The sequence below is a fragment of the Agrilus planipennis genome, unplaced genomic scaffold, assembly GCF_000699045.2.
Source record: "Agrilus planipennis isolate EAB-ADULT unplaced genomic scaffold, Apla_2.0 scaffold290, whole genome shotgun sequence".
Taxonomy (NCBI): domain Eukaryota; kingdom Metazoa; phylum Arthropoda; class Insecta; order Coleoptera; family Buprestidae; genus Agrilus; species Agrilus planipennis.
Genome location: NW_020439344.1, coordinates 186,975 through 211,349, shown reverse-complemented (window position 1 = coordinate 211,349; position 24,375 = coordinate 186,975). Strand labels below are relative to the sequence as shown.

Here is a 24,375-nt window from a genome sequence, read left to right as displayed (position 1 = left end):
TTTTTTTCTTTTTATATGTAACGCGACGAATAATTCATGAGACACCACACAGCATCCAAATTTCATGCACTTGGAGGGAGAACTCCCCATCATTAATCCAAATCAAGGCATAACCAATGAAAGGACGGACCCGAACAGCACTAAATACGAAGAAAACAGGCATACCCGTCGTCGTGTCGTTATTAAAGCCAAACACCCTTGGGGCACTCAACACTTTATTTACACATACGGGAGAAAAAACCTGCAAAGGACACCAAGCCGCCCACAAATCACCGATGTATCCACAAAACCAAATAATTGCTTGACCAAAACCAATAAAATGAAAGAGCATATCAAATTTACGGTATCTGGTCCGAAAGGGACACCAATTCCAACCCCTACCGGGGTAACATACCACTTCATAGTCATGACAATGGGCTAGTTGTCCGTCACCGACGCCATCTCTAAATATTATAATTTTCTGGGGAAATGTTCCGTTTATTTCGTGAAATCTTTCGAGGAGTTTCGCAAACGCAACTTTTAATTGGTTTCCAAACTCTCTCTCTTGGAATATGGTGATACTAAACCACCGCATGAAGTTTTCGTTTAGACTACCAACAAAACCACAAACGGATTGGTTACCTTGACTATGATAAACGTCAATGCCAATTACCATCCAAGTCTTAACAGGAAGACGAACCATCCATGGGGTACCCCCAATTTGCAATTTATTTGTAATGCAATTTTTTTGCGTTATGGAGCGTACCTTTTGGGGATTGGAAGGTGTTCTGGAATTTATAACTTGAATTGCAGCAGGAGTCGACATACAACATTTTCGTTTGATAGCGGCATATCGATCGTCTCGTGAGGTTGGACGGATAAATGCGGGTGCCTGAATATCTGCTGAACCAACAGCTACATTGAAGCTATAAATACTGCTGTTTCGATCATCCCTCAATTCTTGTGACTCTGGATTGTTTACGTTAATATACCACTTCATCACCTTATCAATGGTCACGGATAGAAGGAAAACGATGGAGCTGTTCACTTCACATACAGTTCCCATAATATACAATTTATAAAAATTAAACAACAATGAGAAAACCACGGAGCGAGTTGGCAAACTTTATTTCAACTAACATTTTTCTACTGACTACAATACTGGACCAGCGCCCAGCAATATGAGAAAAACTGCAACGTCCAGAAGATTATTAAGAAACATAATATATAAAAAGAATACATCAGCAGTTTTAACTCCCATGAACTTGATTTTATTTTCAAAACTGCTGTTAAAAAATACAGCCAAGAATACGGTGGGCGAGCTAACGGATCATCTGACACGCCAACGGGGAACGACCCAAGCAAAATTACCTATACAAGCATCGATGTATAATTCCTGACGTGTTAGTATGCTTTATTATTGTCTACAATTGCCCTATTTTTTCAACGATGGAAACGTGATGCTGACCTTGATCCAAACCACACGGGTTCTCTCCTCAAGAAAAAGACGATACGAAAGTGCGAACTCATGAGTGTTGGTATGCTAGTGGGTGTTTATTTTAAATAATGTCATAATGTAATAATTGTTAAAAATGTGTGTCGCGAAAAACATTAATAATTGTAAATTAAATGTAGTTCTTTAATATTCAAGCAATGTTTTTTGTATCAACTATTTTCAATTTGCTAATGATTACTCTTAAGGAATTTTTCCTTTTTTTAATTTTTTTTCTTTAGCCAAAGATAGAGCCTATCTTTTGTAAGCCGGGGGGAAGTGTCACGTAGTGAAATTTCAATGAAATTCAAAAAACCATTTTAGACCTTAAAACATTAAATTATAACGTTGCTATTCTTTTCAAATTCAGAAAACGAATATCGAGTTCATTCACTTGCAAAATAAGCATATTTGGCATTACACAGCAACGAGGCGGCAAGTGAAAACAATTATTTATTTTACAAGCGGAATTTGACGCTAGTTCGATAGCTCTGACCATTAGGAAATTATTGAACTTCGCAAAGTCATCAATAAGGACTTCGTCGTTTTTTTGTCATTAGATCAGCAAGACCAGAGAAACTTCTGGAACCAGTGAATGACCCATGTTGAATTGTGGTCAAATAATCACTGGTTCATCAAAAAGTTTAGCGCGTGAACGGGAATCGATAGTCGATTCGCAATCAGTCAATTCCGGAACGCGAAGGGATAAAGTCTACCCTTAAAAGGAGTACTAGGTGGCAAATTCTGTGTGTTGGTGACACTACATAGATGGTCAAGACACCGTTCCCAATTTGGGCGTGACAATACACTTTAAGTTATTCATAATGTTGGTACCAGCTGGAGGTTTGACTAACTCAAATACAAGATTTTTATTGAGCGATTTCATTTCATCGTTCATAGCTAATTTCCATTTATTAGCCTCACTACAAGTGTATCTTGATAGTTGATTGGTTCACACCCTTCTGCCACATGTATGTCTTCAGTATTTACACAGTCTTGATATCTAATTGGAGGTTTAGGTTTGCCCTAGAACGTAGCCGTGACTGATAAATATCTTGTTAAGCTTGGTCTGCATTTGGTGGTTCATTAGGTTCATTTACTATTCCAGTTGGGATTGGTTCTTCAGGATTTCTTTGGTCAGTTGCTTTGTCGTAATATTCTTTGAGTTATCAGAACTTCACACTTCAGCTTCTGTAGATTTATTTTTAGATTTACTGAACGAATCAATGTTTGATTTCATTATTTTTGACATCTTGGTTATCTTTGGTTTAATCCCTTTCATTCTTTCCTTCCTCTTCAGGTTTATCGCCTGGAAAATACAGCAATATTTGGTTGTTGTCAGCCCTATTGACTTTGATACTTTGTAATTATGAATAACAGTTGGGTTAATTTAACGTTATAAGGCAAGATTGGTTGTAAAAGGCTATAATCAGAAATCAGGGATTGATTATACTGAAACGTTTAATCCTGTTTTAAGGTGCAGTAGTAACCTAAGTTTTTTTTTTGATGATATGTTCCCAATAAAACAGTTTAACAATAAATTTATGTAACCAGTTGAACTGAATCAAGAGCTCGCTTCCGAGATAATAAGGTACTCACAGTACTTTAAGTTTATTTAAGTTTGTGCTCGCGTATATATTATTTCTATAACAATATATGAGATTTTCATCTTCATTAGAATCATCGTCTGAAGGTTTCAGTAATTCTTGAATTAAATCAACAGCTACTGTTGCCGTTTTTGCGTATTCCATTAGCTGCAAATTTTTTGTTATTGTGCTAATATTCTCATTTTTATCAACTACCAAGTGTTTAGCAAATTGAAAATATTAATATTTTTTAAAGATAAAATGTATGCTTACTTATAATGTGATATTAATTCAATTGATAACTAAGTTAAACGTTTAATGTATAATTATGATATTAAAAGATTGTTATTCCGTTGAATGGACTATTTTAAATTTATGTTTAGTATAATGAATTACTACTGAACCGCGTTCCGTTTTAAACAAAAAAAAAAAACTTTTGGGGGTTTCATTCCCACCAGCCACTATTATTGGTGGTCGGGCAGTCCCTCCGGGCTACGCCGGAAGGTAGGGCGGAAGGCCCTCTTCAGCCTGCTTTCAGGAATCGTGGGAATGGGTGGGTGGTGGTTCGGGTGAGAAAGATGAGACGGACGAAATGAAGACAGAAGAGAATGAAAGATTATCTGTGGAATATTACTGCCTCAGCATTTGCCTAAGTGATCCAAGGAAACCACAGACCGTTTTAAACAGTAACTCAGTGGTTTCCAACCCGTTGGCTGCGCCCCCCTAGGGGGGCATGCAGCTGTTTCCAAAATATCATTTTCGAATACAAACCAAAAAAGTCGAATAGGTGTCAAGGTGAAGGACGATTTTCCTACTTTGACAAACAAAGCTTTTTAAATTTTATTGCCATTTGTAACATCTTACCTATGTGAAACTGGTTTTTTTTGCAGTAGCTGTCTTAAAAACAAAGTATCGATGTCGCTTTAGTGATTGAAAAGGAACTGAGAACCGCGATTTCTTCAATGATACCACGGTTTAAGGAAATTTGTGCTGAAAAACAGGCTCACATCGTCGCATTAAATTTTATAATTTTGTATTAATTACATATTTTTTTTTTGTATTTTTGTAAGATTTGTTTTTATTACATTTAAAATTATTNCAAACCAAAAAAGTCGAATAGGTGTCAAAAAAATGAATCAGCAAAATAGGTATACGTAATCCACAATCCTCGCCGCGAAAATTATTATTTCTTATAATAAATAATTACTTTTTATGCATATTTTTACATAATATTGTATATTATTCTATAGCCCATTAAATAAATTGAGTATTTATGAAATTAGATTGTTAGAAAAATTAAGGGGGCGCAACAATTTTTTTTAAGGGGGGCGCAGTTACAAAAATATTGGAAACCACTGAGTAACTGGTAAAGCTGCCTATAATGGAACTGCTTTGCAGTATACTAAATTGACGTCATATCCATAGATAATAGATATACAAAAGGTCATATCTTACAGTGGTCGCAGGTCGCAGTGTACATCAGAACATGCCCTAAATTACACAATAATAATAATAATAGTGGCCTTCACTCTCGTTGATGAGCAATAGTGCAATTCTACATATAGGAAATAAAATCATAAAAATGCGTCAGGATACATAAAATACAGAATACAATACACGTATTTGGTCACGGTGTTATTTGCAATGATAGCACACATATGCTTATGATTTTAAACTTTTTTCGCTATCATTATTAATGTTGTCGGCCAATAGGTATACGTTACGCGACAAGTTTTCTATCCGGTTCTTTATTTCTGCATTGTTTACATCTCTACATTTGGGATTGGGACATTAGTGTCCAGTCAGATCCTGGTCAGATTGTGGAAGGGGCGCGTCGACAACCTGTCAGAGTATGTCGTTTGCAAGTTAAAGTGAATGCGACGATCTATTTATACAGTCTATGATTAATTTTAACTGCTGCTCTACTTCTTTTAGACGCCTATTGTCGAATGCTGATCTGCATTAATCAGCATCTATAAAGATGGCGGCGTAATGCAGCACTTACTAATAGTGTATTACAATATTATGTTGATACAAAAATGAAGGTGTAATAATTTAATTTAGAATGACTACAGTTAATTTAAATATTTTGCTACTTTTTCTTGTTTTTTCAATGAACGCAGTTCTTAGTTATAAGTCCAGTATGTTTATGTTTATGTTTATTACATCTGGTTTGATTTCTAAAATTCAATAATTTTTAGTGCACGTGGAAAGTGGAGAATTATGTTCACCTATTACAAAACGAAAAATTAAACTTGGTAAACATGAGGATTCTGCTTTGCTTGTATCACAAAAAAGATTGGATGATCACTCTTTAAAATGGAAAGTTGATTTTAAATGTACATTTGAAATAGATGTGTCATCCCATAGTGATGGTGTTTTTGCTGTGATACAGAAACTTATTTTACGAAAGAATGAAACTACCAATGAATGTATAGATTACATTCAGTTTAAAAGAGATGATGGTTCTAATATTTCAAGACATTGTGGATATTTAAATGCAGAATTAAGTATGGGCAAACATTTTGCTCCATATCCATTTTCAAGTGACCTTGCACCAACAGGAAATTCCTATATTGATCCGAAGGGAAAGTTAATTGCTACAATTTTTGTTTCAAGGGAGCCCTTGTTGGAGGGAGAAGAAACAGATTTTTTGCTTGTTTTTACTTCTTATAAAAGTAAGCGTAATTGGTAAAACGTTCATTATGATTTTCTATAAAACTTAGTAATTTTTATGGAAATAACGTGTAATGGACCAATTATTTTTTTCTATGTAAAATTTAAAAATTTGGAAATGAGACTAATATAACCAAATTCAACCTAACCCTAAACTAATCTAATCTTTTATATATACGCTTTCTACTATTTCAGATTGCTAGAGTAGTATTAGATTAGGTTAGTTTCTTCGCTTAACCTGTAGCTACTGGTGTGGAGTCTGCTAGGTTCTCTACATTTTGCTTTAGTTTACTCCATCCAAGTTTTTTGCGTCAGAGGCTAAATGTCCTCAGTGCCTCTTAGTTATTGATAGGGGTGAGTTCATGTTTTGAAAGCATTTTAAACGAAAGTGATCATTATGGCTAGCCTGACATGTTAATGTCTGATTCAAAGGAAGAAGAATCTTCAGATCATATCAATTGAAACTATGAAAGCTGCAACTATTCCTTTGAAATAGGAAAAGCAAGCTGTATCTAAGTTTATTAGAACATCTCAACACAATATAATTGTTCCATTACAGCAACTTCTGATGTATGATCACTTTTATTCAATTAGGAAAGCTTGTTAGAAAAACAAGGACTAATTTTTGGCCGAGTTGAGAGAAACATTCAAATGAAAGCTTTTTTAGGTTTGATGGTTTATACTATGGTGTTCAAATGAAACCCTGACAATATTCATTTATTTTTGTAACTGACGGTACTGGCAGGGACATCATTATGGCCGCAATGAGTTGAGAAATTGCGTTACTAGCTGCTCTTAGATTTGATAATTCACTTGACTTGATGAGAAAAAGCTGATCTGTAATTAGCATTATTTTTCAAAATTTTTTAGAAACAGCCATTATACTCACTGGAATAATGCCTGTGTAAATAAATTGTTGGTCAGATTTAGGGGTTGCTGCAAATTTAGAATGTATATGCCCCAAAAGTCTACAAAATTTGGCACTCTAAAAAGAAACAAGACAGAGATTCTACCTTCAAAGTGTGAGCCACAATTAATTGCATGTATTCATATACCAAAGATGTTGTGTTACTGCCATATGTACTAAAGCAGAACAAGATCCTATTGCTTATGTCGTCTCTAGATGAAAAATGCGCCAAGATCTAATTTTATGAGAAATTTGGCAAAATCACCTGTAGAAAAAGAAAGGAGAGCTGATAATGTGCATATTTCAATTACATAAGCTTTCTGATTGAGAGAATTATCAAAATTTAAATAATCATCAATACAAATGTCGCCCATACGCTTATTAATTTCCCTGGACGTTATGTTTTAATACAAAAATATTCTTTAAATATCTATTTATTTTCACAAGAAGCAGGGTTCAAAATGTTTTTATGTACTAAATCTTCTATTTTATTTTGTTACTTTTGTGTCCACATTGTCAATTTTCAAATAATTTTGAAATGTTAAATGTTTGGTCATAATAATAACTTAGCTTCAGTATAGTTGACAGCATGCTTATAAACTGTTTTATTTGTAGAAGTCTGAGACTTCACCTCATGTTCAGTAGCTACACGTTAAAGCACCTTCCCCATTTTTCATTAAAGTTTATATTTGGTTTTAAGTAATTTTGGATGGAAAAAGTTAAGTTTCCTAAATAACCGAGATATGGAAGTTTTGTTGAATAAATAAATAATGTTCTTCAAAGGTTTCAAAAATTTAAAACAACCCCAACACAAGTAAATCAGCTAAAAACACTCAATTATGTCACCCTTCAAATAAAAAAAATCAAAATCAGCTTATGCGTTTAAGAACTACGATGTCACAGATAGATACACTTATTCAACTTCTTTATCCCTTTTTTATGTCGGTACTAAAATTGATGATATTGAAAGCTGAATGTTAAGTTCTATAAGGTTGTGAATAATGCATCAAATTAAAATTTCTGTATAGGTCATATATATTCTTAATAACAGTAAATAGGTTTCATTATTTTAAATACAATCATATATTCTACATAGTACATTTTAAATCGCTTTGTTCTTTAAAGGTTTCTTCTAAACTTTCTTCTTATTTTTGTGTTTACAATAATGAAACTTGTGCCTACTTTTATAATCAGAAAAGTGTTTTTGAAGTGAAACTTCTTTGGGCTCGATGGGAGTAAAATCTTAAGGCCATGAAACGATACGTTTTGGAACGTTTTGTCTCGCGACGCGATAGTCTATGAGGATAGAAAGGCGCGCATGCGCATATCGGTATTACATTCAGCTGTTAGTGACCGGCATCTCATATAATATAATGAATATTCACTATACTGTAGTGCTACATTAATTTTTTAGTTATATTTGTGCAGTTATGTTACAGTAATTGTTTATTTAACAACAATTAATATTTATTTAAGAGTGAGTATTATTATGTATTAATTCTAATTACTTATAGTTATTTATAGTTTACGGTTTCTTAAGCACTTGGAAAAATAAACGGAAGCGAAAAAAATTTAACCATTTTTTTTGTTATTGAATTACATACAAACGTATTAAAGTAATACTCCTTAGGTGGACTAAAGATAAAATATGTTGGAAAACATAAATTCTGAAAATTCTCGTACTCTCTTTCACCAATCATTACTTATTCGTTATAAAGGTATTTATGATTTTCTATAAAACTTAGTAATTTTTATGGAAATAACGTGTAATGGACCAATTATTTTTTTCTATGTAAAATTTAAAAATTTGGAAATGAGACTAATATAACCAAATTCAACCTAACCCTAAACTAATCTAATCTTTTATATATACGCTTTCTACTATTTCAGATTGCTAGAGTAGTATTAGATTAGGTTAGTTTCTTCGCTTAACCTGTAGCTACTGGTGTGGAGTCTGCTAGGTTCTCTACATTTTGCTTTAGTTTACTCCATCCAAGTTTTTTGCGTCAGAGGCTAAATGTCCTCAGTGCCTCTTAGTTATTGATAGGGGTGAGTTCATGTTTTGAAAGCATTTTAAACGAAAGTGATCATTATGGCTAGCCTGACATGTTAATGTCTGATTCAAAGGAAGAAGAATCTTCAGATCATATCAATTGAAACTATGAAAGCTGCAACTATTCCTTTGAAATAGGAAAAGCAAGCTGTATCTAAGTTTATTAGAACATCTCAACACAATATAATTGTTCCATTACAGCAACTTCTGATGTATGATCACTTTTATTCAATTAGGAAAGCTTGTTAGAAAAACAAGGACTAATTTTTGGCCGAGTTGAGAGAAACATTCAAATGAAAGCTTTTTTAGGTTTGATGGTTTATACTATGGTGTTCAAATGAAACCCTGACAATATTCATTTATTTTTGTAACTGACGGTACTGGCAGGGACATCATTATGGCCGCAATGAGTTGAGAAATTGCGTTACTAGCTGCTCTTAGATTTGATAATTCACTTGACTTGATGAGAAAAAGCTGATCTGTAATTAGCATTATTTTTCAAAATTTTTTAGAAACAGCCATTATACTCACTGGAATAATGCCTGTGTAAATAAATTGTTGGTCAGATTTAGGGGTTGCTGCAAATTTAGAATGTATATGCCCCAAAAGTCTACAAAATTTGGCACTCTAAAAAGAAACAAGACAGAGATTCTACCTTCAAAGTGTGAGCCACAATTAATTGCATGTATTCATATACCAAAGATGTTGTGTTACTGCCATATGTACTAAAGCAGAACAAGATCCTATTGCTTATGTCGTCTCTAGATGAAAAATGCGCCAAGATCTAATTTTATGAGAAATTTGGCAAAATCACCTGTAGAAAAAGAAAGGAGAGCTGATAATGTGCATATTTCAATTACATAAGCTTTCTGATTGAGAGAATTATCAAAATTTAAATAATCATCAATACAAATGTCGCCCATACGCTTATTAATTTCCCTGGACGTTATGTTTTAATACAAAAATATTCTTTAAATATCTATTTATTTTCACAAGAAGCAGGGTTCAAAATGTTTTTATGTACTAAATCTTCTATTTTATTTTGTTACTTTTGTGTCCACATTGTCAATTTTCAAATAATTTTGAAATGTTAAATGTTTGGTCATAATAATAACTTAGCTTCAGTATAGTTGACAGCATGCTTATAAACTGTTTTATTTGTAGAAGTCTGAGACTTCACNTCACATACACATACAAGATGCACAAAATCAATTCAAATATCCTTAGGCGATTTCTGACAAATTCTAGTTTCGGCGTTTAAAAAATTAGAAAATGTTGCAAGTAGTATGTGTTTTATGAAATGCCAAAATAACGAAAATATTTACTAGCATCACATAATAAGTAGGAATAAATTAAAGTGAAAAAATAGGCAGATAGGTAAGAATCAGTATTTTATTATCTTTAATAAATAGCAAAAACTCGCAAGGACGACTAATAACTGACAGACGATAGTAGTTTTCGTAACTAACTAGTAACCAGATTCAGAGCGCCAATCTTAAATTAATAAATACACTATCGGTTACTAAAAATGAGGTCACTTGACTTTCGATCATTTATTAAGTCTCTGTATACTGTTGCATTGTGGTCCTTTTATTATAATAATTAAATCGAAATTGATAAATGACTACAGAGCCGTATCGTGTGTCCGTCTGAGACTATGTTTTAATTTTTTGAATTTGTTAAAAGTAGAATTCATTTTTGATAACATACATATTTTTAAAAATGTCCGTATTAATAATTGCTACTGAAGAAAAGTTTTTTTTCATTCATTTACAATAAATTAAAGTTGATGGTATAAGTATTTGGATTTATAAAACTGTTTCTGATTAGTCATGGCGTTACGATACACGTCGCTTTGCGCGCGCTTTTGCATGCACACATGTCTTATTCATGGATCGGTATGTTGTTTATCAGTGATAGTTTTTTTTCATAAAAGATAAGTAATAGGCATAAAAAAGGTAAATAAACTTGATCCAGGTTTTACGAAAGCCGACAACCGCAAAAACTCAAAAAACATTAAAAACTTAAAACTGACATTATATGCCACTTTGTAAAACGCGATAAGTCTTTTTATTTATCAATTAAACGACAAAAATTTACGGCTTTATTAATTCTGCCACACGATCCCACGTGCTTTTCGAGAATTTCTTGTTCAATAAATTTTAAAACATTGCATTTGCAAATGTCATGCCTTGTTTTATTGCTTTAGCATTTAAAGGCTTCGCTATCGGCCTCAAATAAAATATTTTTTTCTTTTTGTCTCCACATTTTATCAGAAGCTGGACGATATCGTCTTATTTGAAGTTTGCATATTTCGCTCCGGTTGACAGCTGAAAATATGTAACACAACGTGGTATTTCAAGTTTTTACAATAAACAATTAATGAAAAATGAACATAATTTTCACGTCATTTTTAAGATCAAAAACAATGTGACTTCGATGTTTTTGATGGTATCAGTTCGATGAGCTGCTGGAAGTCATCATAAAATTAGTTTTCATGTATCTTAACTTCTACTGCCCACCGTATGATATATCATACGTCAAAAAAGTAAGGCATATAATCGTTTTTTCGTAATTTTGGTATTTCTTTCTTAAACAATAGTCTAATTTAAACAGAATATACACAATATGAACAACTTCCTGAAGAAAAAATAATTCTGGGCATTGGAGGGTTAAATAGAGTAAGCGTGACGCTATAAAGAGTGTAATATTGTACAAAAAAAAAAAGTAAACCAACCATAGTCAAGCAATTTCGACGTTTTAAGGAGTTTGTCGTTAAATCGAGTGACGTTATAAAGAGTTTACACTGTATTTTAATTCAAGAGCGCATTATGAAAAACTTTTATACTTTCAATTTCATCCTGTATAAGAAAAATTTACAGTTAATAACTTTATAATACAAATAAGTATTTACAGGTTGCATGTGGAATAAACAAGATTACCTTCCTTGTCTTCCTCATCAAACAGATAAATGCATTTATGTTGGATTTTTCCATGATGGTTACGTGAATTGTCCGTATCCTGGATGCGTAGATGAAAATGAATGTTCTCCTGAGGTATAATTTTATGTTAAAATACATAGATGGTCAAGACACCGTTCCCAATTTGGGCGTGACAATACACTTTAAGTTATTCATAATGTTGGTACCAGCTGGAGGTTTGACTAACTCAAATACAAGATTTTTATTGAGCGATTTCATTTCATCGTTCATAGCTAATTTCCATTTATTAGCCTCACTACAAGTGTATCTTGATAGTTGATTGGTTCACACCCTTCTGCCACATGTATGTCTTCAGTATTTACACAGTCTTGATATCTAATTGGAGGTTTAGGTTTGCCCTAGAACGTAGCCGTGACTGATAAATATCTTGTTAAGCTTGGTCTGCATTTGGTGGTTCATTAGGTTCATTTACTATTCCAGTTGGGATTGGTTCTTCAGGATTTCTTTGGTCAGTTGCTTTGTCGTAATATTCTTTGAGTTATCAGAACTTCACACTTCAGCTTCTGTAGATTTATTTTTAGATTTACTGAACGAATCAATGTTTGATTTCATTATTTTTGACATCTTGGTTATCTTTGGTTTAATCCCTTTCATTCTTTCCTTCCTCTTCAGGTTTATCGCCTGGAAAATACAGCAATATTTGGTTGTTGTCAGCCCTATTGACTTTGATACTTTGTAATTATGAATAACAGTTGGGTTAATTTAACGTTATAAGGCAAGATTGGTTGTAAAAGGCTATAATCAGAAATCAGGGATTGATTATACTGAAACGTTTAATCCTGTTTTAAGGTGCAGTAGTAACCTAAGTTTTTTTTTTGATGATATGTTCCCAATAAAACAGTTTAACAATAAATTTATGTAACCAGTTGAACTGAATCAAGAGCTCGCTTCCGAGATAATAAGGTACTCACAGTACTTTAAGTTTATTTAAGTTTGTGCTCGCGTATATATTATTTCTATAACAATATATGAGATTTTCATCTTCATTAGAATCATCGTCTGAAGGTTTCAGTAATTCTTGAATTAAATCAACAGCTACTGTTGCCGTTTTTGCGTATTCCATTAGCTGCAAATTTTTTGTTATTGTGCTAATATTCTCATTTTTATCAACTACCAAGTGTTTAGCAAATTGAAAATATTAATATTTTTTAAAGATAAAATGTATGCTTACTTATAATGTGATATTAATTCAATTGATAACTAAGTTAAACGTTTAATGTATAATTATGATATNAGTGGTAAGTAAATGTATATTTTAGTTGTTTAATTAATTATTATGTACTGTGTGATTCTCACATGTAGTAATAAATGTTAACTGGATTATATAATAAGTCAGGGAAAAGATAGTGTTCGGCATATATATGTATTCGTAATGCGTATAGTTTTGTGTTAGAACTTACAAGAATATTTCGTTCACATTAACAACGTTTTTCAGACACTTTTGGAGTCTATTTTGTTGAATTTAATTGCCCTTCAGGTACTTTTGCCGGACCCCTTGGGTCAAAATATCTGTGCTGGTTACTAGCTTGATACAGCCTGCTCTCCATCTCACCCTTCAGGAGGCCTGTTTGTGTATTAAAGATAGTTTTTAAGTTGTAGTTACACCGAATCTTAAATGGACGTGTAACGTACAGAGTCGTCTGTACAGATCTTATCTAATCTTATGGTGAGTGCATTTAAATTTATATTTCCAAAATTAATGTGATTTTATAAACACCTAATCGTATTGGACATAATTGGTTAAGTATGTTTTGCCGATGTTTGATTGTATAGCTCCGCCGTGGCGTCATCGCAGTTTATATTTTCATCATTTTTTATATTTTTTTTATTTTATGTGATCTTAGAATAAATATTAAGCTATAGGTATCATTAAATTGTAGGCTTGGTTGTAGGTAGGTATATTTTAGATAGCTCGTAATGTAATATGTGTAGGTACTTACAATAATTATTATTGCTGTTTCCGAAGATAATGACAATTTTTTTCTGCATTTTTAGAAGCTGTCCGAAAGCGGTTTCAAAATCCTACCGACAATGATATTAAAAAATCAATTTCGGCGTATTTAGCAGGTGCTCGGGACAAGGAAGGCGGGCGGAAGAGTAGATGACATTATTTCACTTAATATTAGTTTTTTTTTTATTTACAAAACATTTGTTTAGAATGTATTTTTTTTTGTTTGTTCGTAAATTTAATTTAATTTTCCATAATATAATAAAAAATATATATACCGAACAATTTTTTATTTCAGTGTTCTATTATATTATTATTTCTTAAAATTGGATCAATATTCAATTTTAATATTGGGTTGATATTAAAAATCTACATTGGGCCAATAAAAAAAAATCTGACGTTTCCATCATTGAACCAATATGTAAATATAATATTTTACCAATATTTTTGTGGTACTGGGGTAGATATTGTGCCTATATATACATGATATGTTGTAACTATATATAAAACATATATTGGACCAATCTGGAAAACAAATATTGGCTGTATTTTTCAAATAAATATTGCACATTTATTATTTCCTAACATTGGAACAATATTTAATTTCAATATTGGGTTAATATTAAAAATCTACATTGGGCCAATAAAAAAAATCTGACGTTTCCATCATTGCACCAATATGTAAATATAATATTTTACCAATATTGTTGTGCTACTGGGGTTGCATCTTCTTGTACAGGAATTTCGAAAATCGGTGGTTAGGAAGGGGAGGGGGCAATTAAATGGCCTGCCAGGTCACCTGACCTCACAGAATGCTATTTCTTTCTGTGGGGTTTTGTTCAAAATAAGGTGTATGCCCCTATACCTACCACTGTGGAGGATATGCGGTAAAGAATAATTACCGGCTTAAGAGAGATTACCCCGGACATGCTGACTAACGTCGACATTAATTATTGTCGCAGTAATAGGCGAATGAGGATTTGTGTAGAACAAAATGGCAGCTACTAATTGACTAACTGCAAATTTCATTCCCCGGAATTAAAACAACTGAAACGGTGGTCAAATAAGTAGGCACTACAGTAACAGCCAGATTATTCAAAAGACGTGCAATTCACTTAGAAATATGCGCAAATCAATTTAATAAATTCGATATAAATAAAAATTCATGTTCTGTCCCGCTTAGAATATTACATTTTTCTAAAACATCTTTTAAACAGGGCACTGGGTTCCTTTCAGTTTCCAAGTTAGGAAGGAAGATAAGCTTTCTAGGAAATTGAAATTATGAAAACAGTTGAATTTTCTCAAAATGTGTTACCTGTAGATAGTATCTACCTTATACTGGACAAAAAAAAAATACTAATTTGAGCCTCTCGGATTATATCTCTTATATTGACATTGGGATATCAAAAAGCGAAATTCATTTTCTTCCGTAGGGACAGTTAAAAGGTAGTTTCTAGGTGCAAATTTTATTGTTTCGCTAGTAACAAACCTCTGTAGCACCCTGCGGAACGCGGATTACGTGTGTTTGGATATCGCGGATATTTTTTTCATTTTGACTCAAAGCCACGGGTTAGGCAGTTCAGAAATTAACAGCTTCGAAAACGAAACGTTACTCGGCACCCAATTAAGCGCACAGAATTGACGTTTGTAGGAAACAATGGTGGATAAAAGCGAATCGCCGACGAAGCCGTACTTGATATTCTGATATAAACTGACATTATTAAAAAAGTTTAATTTTCTCAAAAAGTGTTAGCCGTAGATATAGTAACAACCTTATATTGGACGAAAGGAAATAAAATTTTGCATATGATGCGCTGACAAAAACATATGGCATTCCATTAAAAAAAAAAATAGTTATGCCTATTTAAAACAATTTATTTTGGAAGTGGTAAATTTCAATTAATTTAAAAAGAACATGTTTCATGTTTGCGGTAATAGTTGAAATAGTAGGGCATTTTTTCCACAAGCTATTTGTGAAAATAGAACACCTCTGTGTGTTCTCGTTTTGAAGACATTGAAAATGGCGCAGAGTACTGCAACTGCAACAGCGTATTAATTGATTTAGCGCCAATTTTATGGAAATTGGTGCATTTTAGACATAATGAATGGTTAAAAAAAGTGGTATTTTAATTTCACAAGGAATCCAAAAATGCAATAATAAATGGGACATGCCAATTGAAAAAATGAAGTTAGGTTGCCCCCAGAGAAAATGAAGCACTCTCTATAATCGAAATTAATTTTAGGATATGGAGGTACTTATTTGGTACCACTCTTATTAGAAACTTTTTTTTATATCTTCAAGTGTAAAGGAGTTATTGAGGAAACGCGTTTGCTTGGGACACTGTATATATATGTATATGTATATCATCAATGAAACGAATCAAGTTTTTAATTATAACTGCTGTGCAGATGTGCTTCTACCAAGGTTTTGTTTTAATTTTATTTAGAATCGCTCAGTGCTTATAAGCGGGCCAGTTCCTACTTCTGTGGGATCACAGTCGGGACCATATGCTACTTCAACTGCTCTTTCTACTGAAGAAAATAAGGATTTGCCTCCGTCATATGAAAGCTTATTTCCAGATAGATAAAGGAGAAAAAGTAATTCCGCCTACCTAGAGCTTAGCAGAATTTGTCAAAATGCATAATTTAATTCTTAACAGGCAACCGCGGGTATATAAAAATGGGCATTTGAAGTGATATCAAGTTTTTGTAATACCCTAAAAGTTGGAATAGTAGGGATTATTTAAATATTGATTAAAGGTGTTATATTCATTAAAAAAATGTTTTTTGTGAGATAGTTTGAACTCCTTAGATCGCATACTTTATCCTTTAATGTTTACTCCAGACATTTGCTAAATTCACAATTATTAGTAAGGTTGTGTATTTTAGCATATCATGATATTACATTTTGTTGTCGTTTGTAGCCTATCGCAAAATTGGATCTCTGTCTCTGTAGATTAATGCATATACCTCTTTAACTATTAAACTTAACAGAGCAGAGACTCTTTTGCTTTCTGTTTCAATGTTCTCAATATGCTGCTAAAATCTTGTATTGGATCGATTAAAGCCATACCTCTTCATATTTTACAAAACGTTTCATGGTCTTTTTCCGCATTCCCTGCCTTTTTTATTTCTCTTTTAAGATTAGCTGTTTAAAACTTGCGACCAAAGTTAAGTTTGAAATAAATAATATAAAGTTAGATGAGTTTATTACGATCATGAAATATTAACAAATTTATGTTTTATTTTATTCATTTTGATCATTGAATGGCATTAAACAACGCATCAGACCTGTGAATGTTAGTGAAATGAGTTCAGAAGCCGAATGAAACAAAATTTTTATTATTCAACAATTCCTTCCAACGATGGCCAGTCCAATGCAATGTTGCAAATACAAGTATACAAGTAAAAGGCGTATTAAATACAGGTAAATGTATACATATATCAACTATAGTTTACTTATATTAAAATTGTAATTTAAACAACAACTTTCAGCAATGTGGTATAATAACGTGATGGCTTTTGTTACTCATACACACACACAATATCAGTTTTACATGAAGAACATTAAATAGCTACATGCTAAACGCTGAACAGTATTTAAATTGCATAAAAATACATTGATTTACTATACTTCAATATATATACAATTGCAATTGAATTCAAACTACCTAAAAAACAGGTTTTTATGAATTTTTCATCTTTAATCATTAGTTAAACAATCCCTACTATCTTATTTATTATAGTATTTCGAAAATTTGNTTGCATGTGGAATAAACAAGATTACCTTCCTTGTCTTCCTCATCAAACAGATAAATGCATTTATGTTGGATTTTTCCATGATGGTTACGTGAATTGTCCGTATCCTGGATGCGTAGATGAAAATGAATGTTCTCCTGAGGTATAATTTTATGTTAAAATAATTAATTATTAAGAAAATTAGTGGAGCATGCTTTTTAACATCAGTGTCACATTTGAACGCAATATTTAAGGGAAGTTAAAGAAGATAAACTTAAGAAAGTTTTGAATATTTACGAAAACTATTAAACAACAGAAAACTAGACGGTACCGGCTTTTTCTTTTAAAAAAATTAAGTGTATAGTTTATTAGCTATAGCAAATGTTCATAAAAAAGAGAAAGGTATTTATAAAATTACCTGCAATTATTGAAAAAAAATTATATTGATATGAGGAACAGGAATATTCCATAGAGCATAAATACCTGGAGACAGCAATGGTGATAAGAAACGTACGGCACCATTCTTCCTCCTTCTGATGCGGCCTGATTAGCATTCCCTTCCTAGTCGTAACTATGCGTACATGTTCACATAGATGTGTACTTATCCGCTAACTAACAGAAGTTTTATTATTAGTTATATTGGCTGATGTGCTACGGATCAAAGCACGCGGTTTTATTTTGGATTGATAAATGGTATTTAAGAAATACAAATACAACAATTGTAATATAAATTCAGTTCTTTGTTAATATATACCTTCTAAACACGTGTTAATGTGCGTGTTATTGACTATTTTTTTTTTCAACTGCCGGGTTATTAAAAGCAAACTTCAATATATAATTTTGATCGATTTATTTTATTTTGTTAATGTTACGTCTCCTTGATTTTATGCATGTAATAAGAATAGTTATATATTATTTGTAGACATTAATTAAGTTTAACAAAAAGATAATAATGAATGTCAAAATTTAAAGCAGTCCCACGTAAAGCAAAACTAAAATTACATTGCTTGACACAGACAAATCACAGTTGTCCAGATGTAATATCCATGTCTGTGTTTACATCTGTACGATTATGATAAAATTTAATTTTAGCCTACACCTTATATATTTATATTTAACTAGGACAATCTAAATTGACTAAAACTATATAATGGAGTTTGCTTAATGGGCCGGTCGTTAAAACAACATAATGTTTTTTGTACTTTCTGCAATATGAAATATTAATTATTAAAATATACTACGATAGCTAAAATTAAGTAATTTAATTACGACAGGTACATGAAGATGTGATTGGGGAAAAAAGTTTTAATTAGACTGCGTTAGAAAGAGAAGAAATGATTCCTGACATTTCCTATCACTACTATGCTATTTGATGCAATCTTTAGGGATTTACGTTCCAGAGAGTATTTACACCAGATTTGAAGAACATATCTAAAAGAAAATAGCCTTTCTAAAAGATCAGCAGTAGTAGAACATTTTTGTAAAATAAGAAACTGCAAAAAAGTGTATAGTGGTCAGTATTCTGTCAAAAGTCAGACGCTGATTGCGATTTCAGTATTATTGGACTTGATTAGTGCATCGTAGACGGAATAAAGACCCAGACAGTGCTTTATGAATTTCACAAAATGTATCAATATACTAGAGATTGCGTTACCCCGCTGTTTGCAGTAATTCAAAAAATGTCTTAAACTGGCCGGTAGAATGGGTCTGTATTGCCCCAAAATGTAGTAATATAGTACAAACGGTTATACCACGCTACTTGTTGTAACTCAAAAAACGGTAGATTTAAACAGCTTGGAATTATTAAAGTCCGACCAAGGTTTCACCGAATTTACTATTATAGAAGTATTATTTATACATAAAAACAGAAAACCAAATGTATAATTCGATATTAATCATTAAAGATGATTATTGGCGATTGAAGGTAACTTTTGGTGATTAGAATGCATTATTCTATTGTATTTTTTTGATTACATCGTTTCTTATACGACCGAATTTCTTTGCCAGTATAATCAATTTAAAGAGGCAAAAGCTTTTCTAAATAGATTTTAAATAATAGAGGAGCTAGAGTACATTCTTCATTTAGGTTGTTTGTCACTTGAAAGTTTTTCGAAACCTCCTTACCAATTTTCCCTGCATTTGAACAGCATTTTAATGGAATTGTATCATAAACTCGCTTTAATTAGTTCTATATCAACGTTCCCTGAGCTAGAAGATTTCACTTTTAATCTGGCGTAGAGTTTACTTAACTTCGAGAGGTGTTTATTTTTAGTAGAAAATAGCTGTCGTCGGTTGCTGTTTCCTCTATTTCTTCAATCAAGCATTTTGAGGTTATTCTTCCATTTTTGCCTTCTAATAGGGTTCAAATTTTAGGTATCTTTATTTTAATTTCCCCTGCTTTCAATTACTTTCTAGACATTATTGGATCTGGTATTTCCGATGTTCTTATTAATCTCTGTACACAGTTAGTCCTTATATTTGTTTTGAGCTTTCAGTTTGTGTTTAACGTCTTGCTCATATCTTGTTTGTAAATTTCTTTAAGTAGATTTTTTAGGTGTTGTGTTCACCTTTTTGTTTGTGTATTTATTTCTCCTAAAGCTTCTGTTGCTGACTGGTAGATACAAGATTTTATGTCTTCATACATTTTCGCCGTTGCCTCGTTCCGGATATTATTTTTATTTATGAGTCTTAACTGGGTAAGGAACTTAGTTAACTCATTTCATAGACCTTCTAAACTGTACATATTGTTTTAGGTCTGTAATTCTTTTCCATATTTTGTTGGTTTCTTTTCTGCAGTTCCCTGTATCTGAAGTATACTTTCGCTAGTAAGAGAAATAACTGATGGTCTTCCTTATCTACCACATGATCGTCTTTTCGTTGCTCAACTCTGTTATTTAGGTCGTCCATTAAAATTACATATTTGCTGTTGCCAAGGCTATTTAGTAACTTTCTCAATTTATCAGAAAACAGGTCTTTTATTTCTAAACTTTGCATCTTTGTTGCATATACAGCTATAAATGAAAGTGATTAATTTATAAAACTCTACAGTGGGAATTCCATCGTTTATTTGTTCTCATGATTTTTCTCTTCGTCTTTCCTTGAGCACTTCACCGTATATGAAATATATCCGTTTCGTTTTTCTATTCCTCTTTTTTTTACCTCTGTTAATGGTATTGTAAATACTTTATTTTTAGTACATATAAGCTGTGTATGTTCCATGTTCCTAATCGTAATGTCCTTTTCATCGCCAGTTTTCTTTTTCCGTAATATCCGTCTTTATCCGAGGATTTGTTGAGATATTTTCATTATGAATGACGAGCTGCAGGTTCATTGCTCGAGCCCCCAATCTGAAGGACCAGGTTTATTTATTTTGGATGTTTTCTACCTCTAAATTGGTTATCTGACAGGATCGCGAAGGCCAAACTCCCACTATTTTACTATTTTACTCTTAGGTAAAATTGAACAGCTTGTGATCTACCCTCGATGCCATTGACCTTTTTTCGCCTGTAGCCCTAGTAGTGGCCTCACAGGATGCTTTTGCCTGGGCGAGATGAATCTTAGTAAAAACGGAGGAGTTGATTAAAATGTACATTTGGTCAATAAACTATTTTGTTTATTAAAATGTACATTGGGTAAATACAATTGTTTATTAGCGGTTTTATTAGTTTTGAATAACATTTCGTTTCAAGTCAATCTTAAGTGTTGTATTTCTTCCAGGGATTAGTATCCAGCAAGAAGTCAAATGGCAACGTTGTCCTCTTGAGTTCATTGTCAACATTGGCAGTTTTGTTTTGTGTTTTTATAATTGGGATTTATTTGTGCCGTAAATATAGTAAATTATGTTGGAATCACCAATTTGCCGTAGCTGAAACAAATGAGGCCAATGTGGTATGTATGTTTAAAAATGCGAAGTATGTTTTTTGTTTTTGATAGGTTTTGGTAACATAATTTGTAAATTTTGAAATTCTAAACGTAGAAAATAAAGGTCATCGTCTAAATATTCTATAACAACTCGAAATTAAAAAGGCCTTTACAAACAAATGTATTACCAAGTCAGAATTCAAAGACACTCCAGTTATTACAAGTTGGTAAAGGCTTTCGCAGCCAGTTGGTAGTCGTCCATAAAATACGTTACTGAGAGTTTCAAATTTTTGGATCCATTCGTCCCTCCCCTTCATCACGCTAAGCCATAGTTTGAGTGACCCCCCTTAAAAATATTACGTCAGAAACGCTATTCCCCTCGTTACACGAGTTCTTGTGATTAAAAATAGCAATGAAAATGACTATATGGTAATGAAAAATTTTAAGAACTGCCAAGTTAAGAATAAGATTAAAATAAAACTGATAACGTCATATTTCCTTAGACTTACTTCCCTCTTTGTTCTTATCTGATCTGATGATCTGTTGAGTCTTCTTCAAATGACTTAGAAGGATTTGCGCACCGGAAAATCTCCAAACGGAACTTGAATATTTAAAAACCGCCATCGAGGTGAATGGTTACAAAAAGGGAGAGATTGAGAGATCAATGTACGGATTAAAGGTAGCAGAGATCAACGAATGGCACAGTACTTCTTGAGCATATCTACCACATGCTCTAAAGGTTATGAACGAACTGGCAGAATACTGAAGAGATGCGACATCAGAACCATCTTCAAATTTACGAAGAGGATTCAGTAGAGCATCAGATCAGCTGTGGGCAAGAGGGACCCCTTTCAGCCTCATGAGTCTATCGCATACCCTGTTTGTGCGGAAGAGTGTACGTAGGAACCATTAAACAGATCGATAGGAACGAGACTTAAGAACCACAAAGCAAGCTGCCGACTAGAACACACCGAAAATGCGACGGCGATCATAAAATACAGCAAGATGGTTACAGAAGCCAGCGAGATCCAAAAACATTCGGAGAACTTCAGTAAGGAGAAGGCCCTCAGACTCATTCAGAATTTAGGAACACTCGAACGGCTTGCCACGATTGACTGATTCGGAACAAGGCCCATCCCCTACCACCGGCATAAATACATCGGAGAAGGAAGGATACCTGAAAAAGCTCGCCACTCGTGCTAGCGAAACGTTAGGAAGCAACTCCAACACACGACTGCTTGAAAAGCCAATCAGAACAGCATCAGTTCACCTACTGACCGCGAAGGTCTTTACCAATTTATTCAAGAACTTCGTAATTAAATAGTGACTTACTTAAATCTAATTTCATCTTTGGTAACTGACTTGAAATTCAATCGTGTTTTGAGTACAGTATCTTCTTAAATGACCCAGAGTCACGTCACATACACATACAAGATGCACAAAATCAATTCAAATATCCTTAGGCGATTTCTGACAAATTCTAGTTTCGGCGTTTAAAAAATTAGAAAATGTTGCAAGTAGTATGTGTTTTATGAAATGCCAAAATAACGAAAATATTTACTAGCATCACATAATAAGTAGGAATAAATTAAAGTGAAAAAATAGGCAGATAGGTAAGAATCAGTATTTTATTATCTTTAATAAATAGCAAAAACTCGCAAGGACGACTAATAACTGACAGACGATAGTAGTTTTCGTAACTAACTAGTAACCAGATTCAGAGCGCCAATCTTAAATTAATAAATACACTATCGGTTACTAAAAATGAGGTCACTTGACTTTCGATCATTTATTAAGTCTCTGTATACTGTTGCATTGTGGTCCTTTTATTATAATAATTAAATCGAAATTGATAAATGACTACAGAGCCGTATCGTGTGTCCGTCTGAGACTATGTTTTAATTTTTTGAATTTGTTAAAAGTAGAATTCATTTTTGATAACATACATATTTTTAAAAATGTCCGTATTAATAATTGCTACTGAAGAAAAGTTTTTTTTCATTCATTTACAATAAATTAAAGTTGATGGTATAAGTATTTGGATTTATAAAACTGTTTCTGATTAGTCATGGCGTTACGATACACGTCGCTTTGCGCGCGCTTTTGCATGCACACATGTCTTATTCATGGATCGGTATGTTGTTTATCAGTGATAGTTTTTTTTCATAAAAGATAAGTAATAGGCATAAAAAAGGTAAATAAACTTGATCCAGGTTTTACGAAAGCCGACAACCGCAAAAACTCAAAAAACATTAAAAACTTAAAACTGACATTATATGCCACTTTGTAAAACGCGATAAGTCTTTTTATTTATCAATTAAACGACAAAAATTTACGGCTTTATTAATTCTGCCACACGATCCCACGTGCTTTTCGAGAATTTCTTGTTCAATAAATTTTAAAACATTGCATTTGCAAATGTCATGCCTTGTTTTATTGCTTTAGCATTTAAAGGCTTCGCTATCGGCCTCAAATAAAATATTTTTTTCTTTTTGTCTCCACATTTTATCAGAAGCTGGACGATATCGTCTTATTTGAAGTTTGCATATTTCGCTCCGGTTGACAGCTGAAAATATGTAACACAACGTGGTATTTCAAGTTTTTACAATAAACAATTAATGAAAAATGAACATAATTTTCACGTCATTTTTAAGATCAAAAACAATGTGACTTCGATGTTTTTGATGGTATCAGTTCGATGAGCTGCTGGAAGTCATTGCACTTAAATATTAAATTCATTTGGGATACAGATTTTTTTTTTCTGGCATACTGAGTAGTACTTGAACACAGTGGCATAAAACAATACCAGTAACTGTTTTTTGGAGTCGACATTACTTGAAATCGATAAAAAATTGATATATGTTTGCACTTTATCCGATATTTACAGGGGTAGTCGATTATCGTCGTAGGGAGTGTATCGTGACGTCACGATCTCTTCGGGATCTCCTGGACCGTTTGAATTCAAAAAATTATTTATAACATTTTCAATAATTATTGGCCTACAAATATGAAAAACTTCTTTAAAAAAATATGCAACAACCCACTTACTTGAATTCGGTGAACTTTTTATTAATATTCTGTATTACGTTAAAATGTTTGAGAGAACTTATCGATTTTCATCAGACCATTACCT

General features: G+C 32.6%; 3 protein-coding genes across 6 annotated transcripts in view; 2 read left to right on the top strand and 1 right to left on the bottom strand.

Annotated features, from left to right (window-relative positions):
* Positions 1–6: 6 nt before the first annotated feature.
* On the bottom strand, positions 7–2,049 carry LOC112905745 (piwi-like protein 2). The gene has a single exon (XM_025978771.1). The coding sequence runs from the start codon at positions 1,043–1,045 to the stop codon at positions 35–37; it is 1,011 nt and encodes a 336-aa protein (XP_025834556.1). The 5' UTR covers positions 1,046–2,049; the 3' UTR covers positions 7–34.
* Positions 2,050–4,578: 2,529 nt separating this feature from the next.
* LOC108741543 lies at positions 4,579–17,398 on the top strand. 4 transcript variants are annotated; one of them, XM_025978775.1, is made up of 5 exons: positions 4,643–4,907; positions 4,993–5,198; positions 5,259–5,735; positions 11,610–11,749; positions 16,091–17,398. In XM_025978775.1, the coding sequence occupies exons 2-5, from the start codon at positions 5,123–5,125 to the stop codon at positions 16,229–16,231; spliced, it is 834 nt and encodes a 277-aa protein (XP_025834560.1). In that variant the 5' UTR covers positions 4,643–4,907; positions 4,993–5,122; the 3' UTR covers positions 16,232–17,398. The 4 variants fall into 4 exon arrangements, with proteins under 4 accessions (XP_025834561.1, XP_025834560.1, XP_025834559.1 ...); XM_025978774.1 differs by having other exon boundaries at positions 4,643–4,928; XM_025978776.1 differs by lacking the exon at positions 16,091–17,398 and adding an exon at positions 13,691–13,824 and having other exon boundaries at positions 4,579–5,198.
* An 11-nt stretch (positions 17,399–17,409) lies between these two features.
* The window catches only part of LOC112905746, a 26,968-nt gene continuing 20,002 nt past the window's right edge, over positions 17,410–24,375 (top strand). Inside the window, exons 1-2 of the mRNA XM_025978777.1 lie at positions 17,410–17,544; positions 21,099–21,269. Of these exons, the coding sequence (XP_025834562.1) occupies positions 17,410–17,544; positions 21,099–21,269 (306 nt within the window). The remainder of the gene's footprint in view (positions 17,545–21,098; positions 21,270–24,375) is intronic.

Coding starts and splice junctions, on each gene's coding strand:
- LOC112905745 (XM_025978771.1), bottom strand. CDS start 1,045: ATGGGAACTGTATGTGAAGTGAACAGCTCCATCGTTTTCCTTCTATCC.
- LOC108741543 (XM_025978775.1), top strand. CDS start 5,123: ATGACTACAGTTAATTTAAATATTTTGCTACTTTTTCTTGTTTTTTCA. Junction 5,736..11,609: donor TGTTTTTACTTCTTATAAAA/GTAAGCGTAATT, acceptor AAGTATTTACAG/GTTGCATGTGGAATAAACAA. Junction 11,750..16,090: donor AAAATGAATGTTCTCCTGAG/GTATAATTTTAT, acceptor AATTTTATTTAG/AATCGCTCAGTGCTTATAAG.